The following is a 15,857-nucleotide window of genomic DNA, read 5'->3' as shown; positions in this document are numbered from 1 at the left end:
TTGATTGACTGTTGAGTACCTGGGCTGGAAGCCAGATTGATGGTTACTAATTATGTGATGTTAAGTTACATGGTTAAATACATATTTTAATACATTTTTTTCTAAGATCTTAATAAAACATGAAGTAACAGCTATTGGTCTATAGAGCAGATTTCCATATTAGTGGAATTATACATTGTGAAATAGTTTTTTGGAAAATAATTTTTAGAGGTAATATTAGCGAGGGTAGTGGATTTTTTTTATTAATTTAGGTGCAATATTATCAGGTCCTGGGGGTTTATTAACATTAATTAATTCTATCTGGTCCTGAACATCTCGATCAGTTATTATGATATTGTCAAATTTAAGATGACTAAGGGGAGGTAAGTCAAATTCAAGGTTTGAAGTATTAATATCGTCTGTGACAGAATTAGATATAGACGAAAAGAAGTTATTTAAAGCTTCAGCTTTATCAAATGGATGAATTAAACTATTATGACCTACTTTTAGAGGAGGTGGTGATTTACTTTTATTGGAAAGGTTACTTATAGATTTAGCTATACGCCACTATTTACCAGGAGGAATTGATTTATCAGATAAGGAATTTTGAAGTTTGTTTTAGAATAATTAACTTTAGCTGTTCTGATGAGATATATACAGTTGTTACGTGCCACTCTAAACTTACACCAAACGTTCTCTTTGTTAGTATTAACTGCAATTTTATGAAGACGATTTTTTCCCCTAAGATTAGTACGTATCAAATGTGCCATCCACGGTTTATCATTAGGTCTTATTCTTATAATTTATTTAGGAATATGAATTTCAGCTTGGGTTGATATTTTATCCATCAGTATGCTGTTAAATTGCTCGACATTATCATTGTTAGCAATTACTGTTTCCCAATCAACAGATAGTAAATTTGAATTAATTTTATCCCAGTTCGCTTCATCAAATTTGTATAATGTACGTTTAAATGATTTTCCTTTTAATACTTTAAAAGACAAGTTCAAAATTATTGGACAGTGGTCACTACAGAGTGGAGAGAGAACTTCAGTATTTTGTACTATACCTATGTTATTGATATAAAACACATCAATACTGGTAGAAGAAGTATTAGTTATCCTAGTAGGAGATTTAATTAGATTAATTAATTGAAACTTTGTTAAGGTTTTGGGAAGATGTGAATTATTAGGTAAAAGTAGCAGATTCTCAATTTGGTTGTCAAATTTTGACCAATACTGTACTAGAGAGTTATAGATGGTCGATATTAACAGCAAAGTATTTTTTGTTTGTTAGATGTGGCATTTTACAGCTCCATATTTTCCATATTAATTGGTTCTAAATCAGATCATCTAACAGCATGAATATTTTTTTAAATAGCCTTTTGTTATCATGTCACTTCCTGTTCAAACAGAACACAACTGACTGTTTCAACAATACCTGACCTCTTAGTCGGACCGCATTTGATTGCACACTTGATACACCTACAACGATTTTATAGGGTATGTTGCGTTGTTTTCTAATCCATTCTGTTAACTACATCTGCTGTACGTAGTTCGGTTTATCTCCTCAGCATTGAGGGTATATCGTCACTTACTTGTGTATTTCGTCAATTAAGTATATGTATATCAAAACTTAGTGATGTACATGTACCTTGTCAGTAGCTTGTGTATATCGGAACTTATTTCGGTGCCTCGTCAGTAGCTTGTGTACATCGTAACTTATTGATGTACCTTTTCAGTTGCGTTTGTATATCGTGACTTATTTGTGTAACTTTTCAGTAGCTTGTGCAAATCGTCACTTCGTCAATTACGTATATAAACATCGTCACTTATTTATGTAATTCGTCAGTAGCATGTGTATATCGGCATTTATTTATGTATCTCGTCAGTAGCGTTTGCATATCGTCACTTATTTGTGTACCTCATTAGTAACGTATGTAAATCATTCCTAATTGTGTACCTCGTCATAGCGTGTGTATGTAGTCATTTACGTGTGTAACGTACCTCGTCAGTAACGCGTGCAAATACGGACAATTATAACAATATACACATTTATTGTACACAACGTCAGTGGCTTGTTTACGTGTATCACGCAACAGACATAATTAGACTACAGTTAAGAATGATTTACTAAATAATTTCCTCCATGCGAATATTTGTTGTTAAAATATGATAATAAAAGAACCCCCTATAATTGTATCTTAAAATAGCTGTGTTAAATAGTTTTATTTTCGAATCACCAGAGTATTCCTACGGTGTGTGACAATCCATTGATCCCTATAAATTACAATGTAGTTCCTTATGCTTATTGACCTGTATTTCCTCACCTTAAATACCTATATCATATCAGTGCATGTGCTCAGCCTTTCAAGCTGCTCAAATTATAAATATACATCTTGTTTCCACTATGTTTATCTATTACCAAACTAAACCGCTATGAGGTTTGAAAAATACATTTTTTATAACTCACATAACCAAATTCTGAAATTATACATTTGAAACATATTTCATACAGTTACCAGTTCATTTATCGAGTATTCTAGTACTAGTTCTAATTCGTTAATACATGCGCATGGTAAAGATCATTAAACACACAAGTTACATATCAAACTGAAAACATTATCAATTTTATTGAAGAACAACCACAATTAACTGCGTGAATTATTTTATCGTCATTATTTTTTTATGTTAAGAAAGACATTTTGGTTGGCTCGCACATTTTACGATCGAGCTGTCTGTGGTTATACCGGTTTCGCTATACTGGCATCTAAAGTTTGTCGATGTTTGTGTTGATGGGTTAGTGTCTAACCAAGCTGCACAACAGGTACTAAAGGATCCATCTGTGTAACACACGAGAAAAATACATAAAAGTAACATTCGTAGAGACAAAATGAAACATGGGTCAGGAATAAATGAATAACAATACTAATTCGGAGTTAAGTTTCTTGTTCAAAGATACAACACAGTGCCGTGACATGATTCGAATCTGCAACCCTTTGGTTACGTGCTCGGCGTCCTACCACTAGACTACCGTGCCTCGCAAACATTGTTATGTGGATTGCTTGAATATTTGCCTAGGAAAGAGTAATGCCACCATCTACCTTTGTAAAGTATATTTAATTAAACATTGCTAAACATATGCCTCCAAGAGCTATAGGAGGAATACGTCTGGTTTTCTGTGTTAAGATGCTGTATTCAAAGATCTAACATATATTACTCTGAGGAGGCTACCTCCTATAGTCCCTTGTCAGGTAGTTTGACTAAAATATAAAAGGTGTTCGAGCATAGACAAAGACATATATAAGGGTTTAACATACATCATCTCCGCAGCTGGCTGGTACGTTGAATACCGACGGGTCTTTGATTCCCGTTGTCAGTCCAGTGTAGCCCAAGGCAATCCAATATTCCACTACAACAAATTTAAAATATATCACGATACATGAAGAAATATACCGCCAACATAGAGCTACTACCTCAATCATCGAGTACTAATAGAGTGTTACTACCTCTATCACCGAGTACTAATTGAGTGCTACTACCTCAATCATCGAGTACTAATTGATTGCTACAACCTCTATCACCGAGTACTTATTTCTTGTTACTACCTCTATCACCGAGTACTAATTGATTACTACTACCTCTATCACCGAGTACTAATTGATTGTTACTACCTCTATCACCAAGTACTAATTGATTGTTACTACCTCTATCACCGAGTACTAATTGATTGCTACTACCTCTATCAACGAGTACTAATTAATTACTACTACCTCAAACATCGAGTACTAATTAATTACTACTACCTCACTCATCGAGTACTAATTGATTGCTACTACCCCAATCATCGAGTACTAATTGATTACTACTACCTCTATCACCGAGTACTTATTGATTGTTACTACCTCTATCACCGAGTACTATTTAATTACTACTACCTCTATCACCGAGTACTAATTGATTACTACTACCTCTATCAACGAGTACTAATTAATTACTACTACCTCAAACATCGAGTACTAATTAATTACTACTACCTCACTCATCGAGTACTAATTGATTGCTACTACCCCAATCATCGAGTACTAATTGATTACTACTACCTCTATCACCGAGTACTTATTGATTGTTACTACCTCTATCACCGAGTACTATTTAATTACTACTACCTCTATCACCGAGTACTAATTGATTACTACTACCTCTATCAACGAGTACTAATTAATTACTACTACCTCAAACATCGAGTACTAATTAATTACTACTACCTCACTCATCGAGTACTAATTGATTGCTACTACCCCAATCATCGAGTACTAATTGATTACTACTACCTCTATCACCGAGTACTTATTGATTGTTACTACCTCTATCACCGAGTACTATTTAATTACTACTACCTCTATCACCGAGTACTAATTGATTACTACTACCTCTATCAACGAGTACTAATTAATTACTACTACCTCAAACATCGAGTACTAATTAATTACTACTACCTCACTCATCGAGTACTAATTGATTGCTACTACCCCAATCATCGAGTACTAATTGATTACTACTACCTCTATCACCGAGTACTTATTGATTGTTACTACCTCTATCACCGAGTACTATTTAATTACTACTACCTCTATCACCGAGTACTAATTGATTACTACTACCTCTATCAACGAGTACTAATTAATTACTACTACCTCAAACATCGAGTACTAATTAATTACTACTACCTCACTCATCGAGTACTAATTGATTGCTACTACCCCAATCATCGAGTACTAATTGATTACTACTACCTCTATCACCGAGTACTTATTGATTGTTACTACCTCTATCACCGAGTACTATTTAATTACTACTACCTCTATCACCGAGTACTAATTGATTACTACTACCTCTATCAACGAGTACTAATTAATTACTACTACCTCAAACATCGAGTACTAATTAATTACTACTACCTCACTCATCGAGTACTAATTGATTGCTACTACCCCAATCATCGAGTACTAATTGATTACTACTACCTCTATCACCGAGTACTTATTGATTGTTACTACCTCTATCACCGAGTACTATTTAATTACTACTACCTCTATCACCGAGTACTAATTGATTACTACTACCTCTATCAACGAGTACTAATTAATTACTACTACCTCAAACATCGAGTACTAATTAATTACTACTACCTCACTCATCGAGTACTAATTGATTGCTACTACCCCAATCATCGAGTACTAATTGATTACTACTACCTCTATCACCGAGTACTTATTGATTGTTACTACCTCTATCACCGAGTACTATTTAATTACTACTACCTCTATCACCGAGTACTAATTGATTACTACTACCTCTATCAACGAGTACTAATTAATTACTACTACCTCAAACATCGAGTACTAATTAATTACTACTACCTCACTCATCGAGTACTAATTGATTGCTACTACCCCAATCATCGAGTACTAATTGATTACTACTACCTCTATCACCGAGTACTTATTGATTGTTACTACCTCTATCACCGAGTACTATTTAATTACTACTACCTCTATCACCGAGTACTAATTGATTACTACTACCTCTATCAACGAGTACTAATTAATTACTACTACCTCAAACATCGAGTACTAATTAATTACTACTACCTCACTCATCGAGTACTAATTGATTGCTACTACCCCAATCATCGAGTACTAATTGATTACTACTACCTCTATCACCGAGTACTTATTGATTGTTACTACCTCTATCACCGAGTACTATTTAATTACTACTACCTCTATCACCGAGTACTAATTGATTACTACTACCTCTATCAACGAGTACTAATTAATTACTACTACCTCAAACATCGAGTACTAATTAATTACTACTACCTCACTCATCGAGTACTAATTGATTGCTACTACCCCAATCATCGAGTACTAATTGATTACTACTACCTCTATCACCGAGTACTTATTGATTGTTACTACCTCTATCACCGAGTACTATTTAATTACTACTACCTCTATCACCGAGTACTAATTGATTACTACTACCTCTATCAACGAGTACTAATTAATTACTACTACCTCAAACATCGAGTACTAATTAATTACTACTACCTCACTCATCGAGTACTAATTGATTGCTACTACCCCAATCATCGAGTACTAATTGATTACTACTACCTCTATCACCGAGTACTTATTGATTGCTACTAACTCTATCACCGAGTACTATTTAATTACTACTACCTCTATCTCCGAGTACTAATTGATTACTACTACCTCTATCAACGAGTACTAATTAATTACTACTACCTCAAACATCGAGTACTAATTGATTACTACTACCTCAAACATCGTGTACTAATTGATTGGTACTACCTCAATCACCCAGTACTAATTGATTGTTACTACCTCTATCATCGAGTATTAAGTGATTACTTCTACCTCTATCATCGAGTACTAATTGATTACTTTTACCTCTATCACCGACTACTCATTGATTACTTCTACCTTTTTTTTATCACAAATAAGTTACATTTTAAAGATATGTCAACACACCACTTGCGACTGAGTGTCCGTTCAGCATTTCTGTGAGAGGGACGCAATCTTCTGTCACGATGAATGTCATATTGATGCCACTATACATGTAGTTATAAATCCTTCCTTTTACTGCGTGTGGACCAGTTCCCATGACGATGGGCGAGTATGTGGCGTTGGCTATAAATAGATCAATCAGATCAAACAAATACAACTCATTAAAAAACTAACGAACATGATACCATAAACATACAAGATACATAAATTGACCCACCTGTTTAGGCATGCATGTTATATAATCTGTTTGACTACTACATCTTAGTCAGTAAAAGTTATTGAAGACAAAAATACAATGAAAACTGTGTGTGTAGACCGAGCTACGTACCTGGCGTGCACTGGTCTGGGAAAGTAGTGGTCAGCGGACCCTTGGTACAAACCCCGTTTTTGACTTCGTACTGCTTCCCCTGAAATTGACAGTCACTACTGTATTATTTTAGTCCAACTAGATATATATATATATTTACAAAGCCAAAGTGGACGTGAAGGTGGCATACACTGCTGAAAACAGATTATCACACTCCATGTTACCGATAAAGAAATATAACGCGTCCCAAATATATTACCGTATCGACGGTGAACTAGCTTTCTATTAGAGTACAGACTTTCCATTGGCTTCTACAGTAGTGTTGTAATGGAATATGAGGTCTCTACTATGTCGGTCATCTAAGTATACTTTCCATTGGTTAATCATTTTGTGTTATTGAAAATGAACTTGCGCTTACATGTGTTATATATCCAAATATACCATTAAAGTGCACCGGTCCTCCAAAAATGTCTTTCGAATATAAAATATGCAAAAATGAGCTGTCCTGTGTTTCTGGTTCTAAACTAGTTTGCTTTCTCGAGTGAGGGTTCACATATGCATGTGCATATTGAATAGTTCAACATAATTCTCATTAAACCAGCTAAATATGCCCTTCGTTGCAGCGTCCAGAAAATTAGACATCTGCTTTGCAGCTTTTTTGTAAAAATAAAGGTGGTATGCTTGACAAATGATTGCATGCGGAGGAACAGTATCTTTAAAATAATGGCCGTAAAATAATAAGATGGTAAGTCACGTGGTCTTAGAAACACTGGGGTAGTCAGGAAAGTACATTCTAATTGGTTTCCAATGTGTAAGAAAATAAAATAAATGTTTGTTTTGATATGATTGTTTAATTTATATCTCCCATTAATATTCCCCGATCGGACGTGGAAAGGTTGGGGTCACCTGCCCAACCACGTGGGTTTTCCCCGGGTACTCTTTCAGTTTCAGTTTCCTCCCACACTAAGACCCCCACGCGCTAACATCCAGGCTAACAAGAGTGATTAAAATAAGTTAAAATAACTTGTTTCATAATTGTTTAAAAAATACATAAAATTTATATTTCATATATAATTCATATCTCGATATTCGAAAATGTTCGGAAAATAAAATAAAATGTTTTTATACAAAAGCTGTAAAAAAACCCCACGTTTTGTGTTCTTTTTTGATAAAGTGATTTTACTTACAGCAGCATAGTCCTTCAACTCTACTGTGATTGTCGGCGGATAATTCTCAACAATGGTGGTTGACTTTGTCACAGTCTTCTTGTTGATGGAATCATAGGAGGTCATCATGGAAATCTGTAAATGTAAATATATCCGTATGAGTTCTTAATACTATGTTGAACTCTCTTTGATTTGTGAGTCGAAATCGGAACACTTCTATCGCTTCATTGACCCTTTAACCCCTATGTACCTTAAGTAGACTCTGCCATGCATTGATACGGATGAGTCCATTATGGTCTACAGTGGTGACAGGGCTGAAGCAATAATCGATCGATGTGCTCCAATAATCAGATCAAAGGAAATGCAATCGGCAAAGGTGAGTTTTGATGCTATTTATAGGTGTAATCACACGCGTGTCTCACGCTTTCATAGCACAGGTTACTGAAATGGACAGTATCGCTTTGTTATAACAGGAAGAAAGTGAAAATTAAAATTTTAGCGCATCGTGAAAGGACAAACACACAATCTGAATTCAAGTCGATAAACAGGAAATGAGGAGACATCAATACAAAACAGAAGTAGAGAAATTGTGAATCTTTACTTGATTGCGAAGAAGCACATAATAAACAGCTCTACAAATGACTGTATAATCAACACATAAGAGATACGGAGGGAGTAAATCCTTTCTATTTATACCATCGGACCAAAATAGATTGATAGCAGTTTAGAAGTTTTATTTTCGATGAACCTTACACAAATAGCAATAGTATACAACTTATTCTAATATCATATTTTGTCACTTAAAAAAAATATGTTCTTCTCTGGACTTTTAAATATGCATGTCACGTGGGGTTGGGACATATGTACTTCCGGTAAACACCGATATTCGGACAGCTGTATGTCTGAAATTTCACGAAGTATGTAATATCAGCAATTTCAGTCCAAACCTATCTTTCACTTTGATAAAGCTGTATTTTTGTTGATTTACTTTCATACCGGAAGCTTAGATATTCCCCCCAAATACACAACATGATCGTTAAATCACGTAACATTTACGGGGAATTTGTGTCGTGGAAACGACGTTAAGTCTACGTCTTAAACGGTACACAAATTTTACCTCATAGGCAGTAAGCAAATTCTTAGTAATACACAGTGTACACATTGTACGTAGTAAACAGTAAACACATTCTACGTACTTTTCACATGTCTACGTTCTACACAATGCAGATAATTGACTTACAGTTTGCTTCAATGCTTTGCCGTTCACGTCAATTAAACCCAACGCACCACCTGGTGACTCGAACTGTTTAGGAACGCAGCAGACTTGAGAATTCAATTTTTCTTGTACATCTTCAATCAAAGTAATTGTATATAATCAGTATTGGTGTATACTTTTAGATTTAAGGACTGGTGAACTGTATGCTTGAAATTTCTCACAGAAATAACATTTCAAATATTTTACCACCAATGCATGGTTCATGATAACAACGTACACGTCTAACAAAGTGGTGAACGCCTGAACATTCAAATTCATATTACTGAAAGGATTATCTAAACGCGGAATAAAAATATCACAGTAATGTGTGTACTCTTGAACGCTAAGTACGTATCCCTATCAGCTCGTACGATATTTAGGTACAATGCTAATTTTTGACAGGAACGTGCAAATACACTATCCAAGGAGAAGCCGACTGAATTATAACACCCATTAAAAGTGGTTCAAAATGTATTGTATAAACATATTATTAATTAGTAGTCTTGTAAATTGACTGTAACGTTACTAAAAAATGATGCAAGTCATAACGGTTACACATACTCTTATCGTTTGGTATCTTCGCACGTGAACATAGAAAGGAGTGACGTGGTACACATATATGTGTACAATGCGGTGGCGTACCTACCTGGGACTCTGTGTTCATGCGAACAAGATGGGGGGATATCGAAGACGGCAGGATCAGCAATACCAAGTGTGGTTCCATTATATGCAATAGCCACGACGTATGGAGCTGCATAATAGATCATTTAACGTAAACTTAAATCGTTTCATCAGCAAATGATGTTAATATAAGCCTTGTTTAGCTTTCTGTATCTACAAACACAATCTTAAAATATGCGATTCATTTCTTTTTATTTCAGGGAATTATTTTTTTCTGCATATTTAACAAACATATTTAAAGTTTGACCTCACATGCAACTAACGAGGTGAGATTATTTAAATATGGAGTCGGAATCGTTTTGTTGTTACTCACTAACTAACGTGATTAAGTTATTTAAATATGGAGTCCGAATCGTTTTGTTAATACTCACTTTTTCCGCTTGTACAGGTCGTGGTATTAGAGAACGGTGTACAATTCTCTGTGACCAACAAAGACGATATCATATCTGCGTCTTTTACTATGTAATCTGTTGCCAAGATCTTTTTGTCACCTGCTCCAAAATACATGGGTATGCCCTTCGAGGCATTATCTGTAAAATAGCACACCAATCAAAATACAGTTGCAATAACTATGTTAATTATCCAATCACAGCAACTATTGTACGTGTTCCTCTGAAAATCATAATATAACTGTCTATTCAACCAATCACAACATATTTCTTATTTTTATTGACCAATCATGCTGAAACTGGAATATTTAGACAGCTAATCACAACGAATCATCAATTTGACAGAAATGATAATGTTTATTTTATCAAAATGATGAAAGGAGTCAGTAGTAATTTGTCCGAAAGTGTTACTAAATATAACATAGCGTACCTGGAATGCACTGTGCGGGAAATGGACCAGTAAGCCTCGATTTGGTACACGCACCTTCTACCACAGTATATTGATATCCCTAGTTTTGTTAACAAAAAACGAAAGATTAACATATAGGTTTGACTGACATTTTACAGCATATATCATTATAAACGGAATTTGAAAATCCACAAAGAACAGTTATTGTACAACTTATGACGCGTTACACAATAACACATATATATCATACAACTAACAACACGTCACACAAAAACATATATATATATATCATACAACTTACAACGCGTCACACAATAACAGATACATACCCTACAACTTACAACGCGTCACACAAAACATATATATATCATACAACTTACAACGCGTCACACAATAACGCATACATATCATACAATTTACAACACGTCACACAAAAACATATATATATATCATACAACTTACAACGCGTCACACAATAACACATACATACCCTACAACTTACAACGCGTCACACAAAACATATATATATATCATACAACTTACAACGCGTCACACAATAACGCATACATATCATACAATTTACAACGCGTCACACAAAACATATATATCGTACAACTTACAACGCGTCACACAATAACACATACATATCATACAACTTACAACGCGTCACACAATAATACAGATATATATCATACAACTTACAACGCGTCACACAATAAAACATATATATCATACAACTTACAACGCGTCACACAATAACACATATATATCATACAACTTACAACACGTCACACAATAACACATACATACCCTACAACTTACAACGCGTCACACAATAACACAGATATATATCATACAACTTACAACGCGTCACACAATAATACAGATATATATCATACAACTTACAACGCGTCACACAATAACACATACATATCATACAACTTACAACGCGTCACACAATAACACATATATATCATATTACTTACAACGCGTCACACAATAACACATACATATCACAAAACTTACAACGCGTCACACAATAACACATACATATCACACAACTTACAACGCGTCACACAATAACACATACATATCACACAACTTACAACGCGTCACACAATAACACATACATATCATACAACGCGTCACACAATAACACATACATATCACACAACTTACAACGCGTCACACAATAACACATACATATCACACAACTTACAACGCGTAACACAATAACATATACATATCATACAATTTTCAACGCGCCAATGGGTTTTATAGATAATACCTTTGATATTGTTTTGATTGTCGCATTTAGCATTAATCGTGACAGTTTGATCATAAGTTGCCTAATGAATTCTTTACATGTGTGTTGACCGTGACAAGTTATGACAGTTAAACCAATACGCATCCGTTATCAGGTGATCATTTTGATTCAGTGTCAGGTCACATTTTGGAATTTATACGACAAAGACGGTTAATATATTGTAACACATTAATACACTTGTACAAATGTACTCAAAATTAGATAGATTACTTGACGAACTTTTCCTGAGTTTTAGGCAATAATGTCACCACACAGGGGATTGTTTGAAATCTTCCGAAATTGGAATTTACAACTTGTCAAGTGAATGATAACTGGAGCTTAGTTAAGAATGTAGTACAAATTTCAAAGATGAAACTCATTTCAGACAAATGCAAACAGGATACAATATATATATATAGGATCTTACCTGAGTTTCCATTTCATATGAGATTTATGAAACGAGCCTAATAATATTTCAATTTAGCGAGCCTCTGGCGAGCTAAAATGAAAAATTCGTGACGAGTTTTATAAATTTCATTTGAAATGAAAACGAGTGTAAGATCATTTTTAACACATGCTCAAGATGTGTGGCATTTATTCGTGTAACACGACAATTTTCATGCAACCTTGAAATGTAAAAAGCCGCCATTTTGACCCCAGTCTATGACGTCATGTACTTGTCCTATGCGGTGACATCACAATTTAAACAATTGAAACTTTCAACCAATCACAGGGCTGATACGTCATATAACATGGGTTAATACGCAAAAATATATGACATGGATTAGTCGCTGGATAACACAGTACATTATGTGATAAATATACTTTTCGTGACGATCTTTACTGAAACACGAGGTTTCCTGCCTCAGTCATATTATACACTTACTTGTTTGTAATCACTTAGAATGTGTTTAGTCTCTGTTGTCTGTCCACGTGTGATTGTTGATTTAGTCATCAATCTTTCATTCGTAGCATCATAAGCCGTCCGTGCTGTAGCCTTCAACAAAGAAAAGTAAGCTCTTATACTCTATTGAGTATATGATCAGAGGGAAACATGTTGAGGAAGCAAACATATCCTCCTTTTTAATATAAATGTCTTTACTACACGCAGGCTAGGTTTTAGATGGATTACCACACATAAAGTACGATTTGTGTATTGGACCCTGGAGAACATGTGACGACCAGACAACACCCGTTAAGAATGCTGCCGTCTACTCAGCCCTGTCAACAGACTTGTATTTCCAGCAAGGTGTGTTAGTTAAAATCCCTGATATACAATAATTATCAAACATCTCTTTTACAACCTCACACCCAACCATCCCCCAACTCGCTGTTATTGATTGAAATTTCTTTCGTAATCATGTGCCACACATTGAATAGGATTTGTCTGTTGTACGGTGGCTGATATGTGCCATTTCGTTGTTTCGTCTTTTCGCCCCGAAAGGACGACAATTAACAAATCTTAATTCTCGTTGTGTCTTCGTTTCGCCCCGGAAAGACGAAACAACGAAATGGCACATATCGGCTACCGTACCGTTGGCCCTTGGTTATCTCCTTAAGCATATTGCTTTCAATGCACACACATGCATTACAGATACCGGGGCACGTCCTTAAACTGACATTAGTTGTTAATATAACAATATCAATATCAATATCCCTCTATACAATTAGTCGTTATATTTGTAATTAATCTACCAAGCTCGGTCCAGTCAGAAATATATCTTTTTGCAGATGACACCAAGATTTTTAAAATAATAAAAAACAGAGAAGATAGTGCTGATCTCCAGGAAGAATCTAGATACAATGTGTAAGTGGAGCGACACATGGCTACTTAAAATGCATCCCGACAAGTGCAAACACATGGGATTGGGTAAGGAGACAACCCGAGGACAGTAACCCCCGGACAACCTATCATCTTCATGGGAAAGACTTACAGACAATCACCGAGGAAAAGGATATCGGGGTCACCATAGACTCCGAGTTATCCTTTGATAAGCGAACTCAATGTTTGCACTCCTACGGAGAACATTCCGTTCATAATTGGACTACGCGAGCACTGTGTGGGCACCATACCTAAAAAAATCACATCGATAAGATAGAGGCAGTGCAACGAAGAGCAACCAAGTGCCTTCTAGGCATGAGTAACCTCAGCTACAGCCAGACTGGAAATACTCCAGCTACCAATATTAGCCTTCAAAAGAGTAAGAGCCAACTATATACAATTATTAATGGAGTATACGATCAGGAATGCTGCAATGCAGTAGTGTTATGGGAAGACGCCGCTCAACGACACAGCCGTCGAGTAAACTCAAAAACGATATACCCAAGACGCTCTTCTACCATACCAAGGAAAAACTATTTTTCAATAAGATCGGCATCAACATGGAATAAACTACATGAATATGTTACTTCAGCAAATAATGTTAACAAATTTAAAAATGAACTAGACAACAACTGGAAAAACCAAGATTTCTTTTAAAATTACAGAGCTGCAATCATAAAATTGTCAAATTATTTATATTATATGCATAATACTACTTTGTATGTATTTTTTGAGTCTGGTACAGAGGGCTTATGTATAAATCCTGAACCGGAAATAAACTTATCTTATCTTAAGACCAAATAAAATCTGCAATTTGCAGTTATATATTGCTTAGGTTAATGGAATGACAGAAATGGACGAGTCCAAGAGGCCATTGGCCTCTTGTTTTATTATTATCATTATTATTAAGAGCGTATTCAGTTGCTTCCGTATAGGAGTTTTCTTTGTTGTTTTATATCTTTCGATTCATTCTAACCTACCAATCTTTCCATAATAATGCTAAACTCTTGTTCATTTGCTGACTATAAACACTTGTGAAGGAAATCGATGTGAATGCTTTGAAAACATATTTATTTAAATAGCGTGCACAGTTACTAAACTTGTTGGTAAATAATAGACCTGTCAGTGTCTCCTAAATACTCGTTTGTTTGTCTAACAAGGACAGTAACTAGACCATAACACTTTGTCGACAAGGTCGCTTCGGGTATGTTCGTTACCACTAGGTCATACGCTATTGCAATGTCTATAAATAGCACCGCTTACAAATGAACCTGGCGTAAATATCAAATATAAGGGAATCTAAAATAGCATTGATCATGAAGTTATCTTTATACAATTTTGACTCAATTGCAGGTAAAACCCTTAAAGAGCACACGAGCTTGACGGGTATATTATGCTTTGTACTGAGTATTAACAACATACCTTGACAGGTATCATTTTCCCGTCCATCATTTCTCTCCCCTCGATATACTCGCTTCTCTCTAACTGTGGAGGTGCACAACATCTTGATGCAGAGCTCAATGCAACGAGACCAACAAAGCTGACCAGTGCTAAAGTGTTCATGTTTGCTGCCGCAGATCTCGATCAGATGTTAGAATAACACGCTGTTGTATGATATATATAGCGTTCCGGAAGTGAGTCGTTATCATGTGATTTTGACTAGGAAGCTTCACAACATAAACACGTACTGTTAGCTTGAGGTTATCACGCGTGTACTCGTATAGGTTACGATCGTATGATTGTAATTTCGCAATATGCACAGCAGACAGATGCTTCTGATTTGGAAACAGGTAATCTTGTGATTGTAATTTCGCAATATACTTAGCAGGCAGCGCTACTAGATTAGGGGTCGGGATATCTCACTTTTGAAATCGATGGCTCAAAAGACCCAAGGTAATAAAGAACTTGAACTTGGGAGGAGGCGGGCTTACAAATAAGGAGGCCAGGT

At 35.4% G+C, this 15,857-nt stretch overlaps 1 protein-coding gene across 1 annotated transcript; it reads right to left on the bottom strand.

Moving 5' to 3' along the window:
- Positions 1–2,419: 2,419 nt before the first annotated feature.
- On the bottom strand, positions 2,420–15,553 carry LOC110445459. Its single transcript, XM_021490113.1, has 11 exons — positions 15,332–15,553; positions 12,974–13,084; positions 10,803–10,881; positions 10,355–10,513; positions 9,949–10,053; positions 9,288–9,397; positions 8,069–8,182; positions 6,903–6,981; positions 6,539–6,697; positions 3,299–3,390; positions 2,420–2,821 (listed from the first exon to the last, which is right to left on the bottom strand). Exons 1-11 carry the CDS (start codon positions 15,470–15,472, stop codon positions 2,786–2,788), a joined length of 1,185 nt encoding a protein of 394 aa, XP_021345788.1. The 5' UTR covers positions 15,473–15,553; the 3' UTR covers positions 2,420–2,785.
- Positions 15,554–15,857: the final 304 nt, after the last annotated feature.

Source organism: Mizuhopecten yessoensis, unplaced genomic scaffold, assembly GCF_002113885.1.
Source record: "Mizuhopecten yessoensis strain PY_sf001 unplaced genomic scaffold, ASM211388v2 scaffold245, whole genome shotgun sequence".
NCBI lineage: Eukaryota > Metazoa > Mollusca > Bivalvia > Pectinida > Pectinidae > Mizuhopecten > Mizuhopecten yessoensis.
This window is presented reverse-complemented; position numbering and strand designations above follow the sequence as displayed.

What these genes read in the sequence shown, in the direction of transcription:
- LOC110445459 (XM_021490113.1), bottom strand. Translation starts at nt 15,472, where the DNA reads ATGAACACTTTAGCACTGGTCAGCTTTGTTGGTCTCGTTGCATTGAGC. An exon ending in TTCTAAGTGATTACAAACAA is followed by an intron (nt 10,882 to 12,973) that starts GTAAGTGTATAA and finishes TAACAAAACTAG; the next exon opens with GGATATCAATATACTGTGGT. An exon ending in CGGACACTCAGTCGCAAGTG is followed by an intron (nt 3,391 to 6,538) that starts GTGTGTTGACAT and finishes AATTTGTTGTAG; the next exon opens with TGGAATATTGGATTGCCTTG.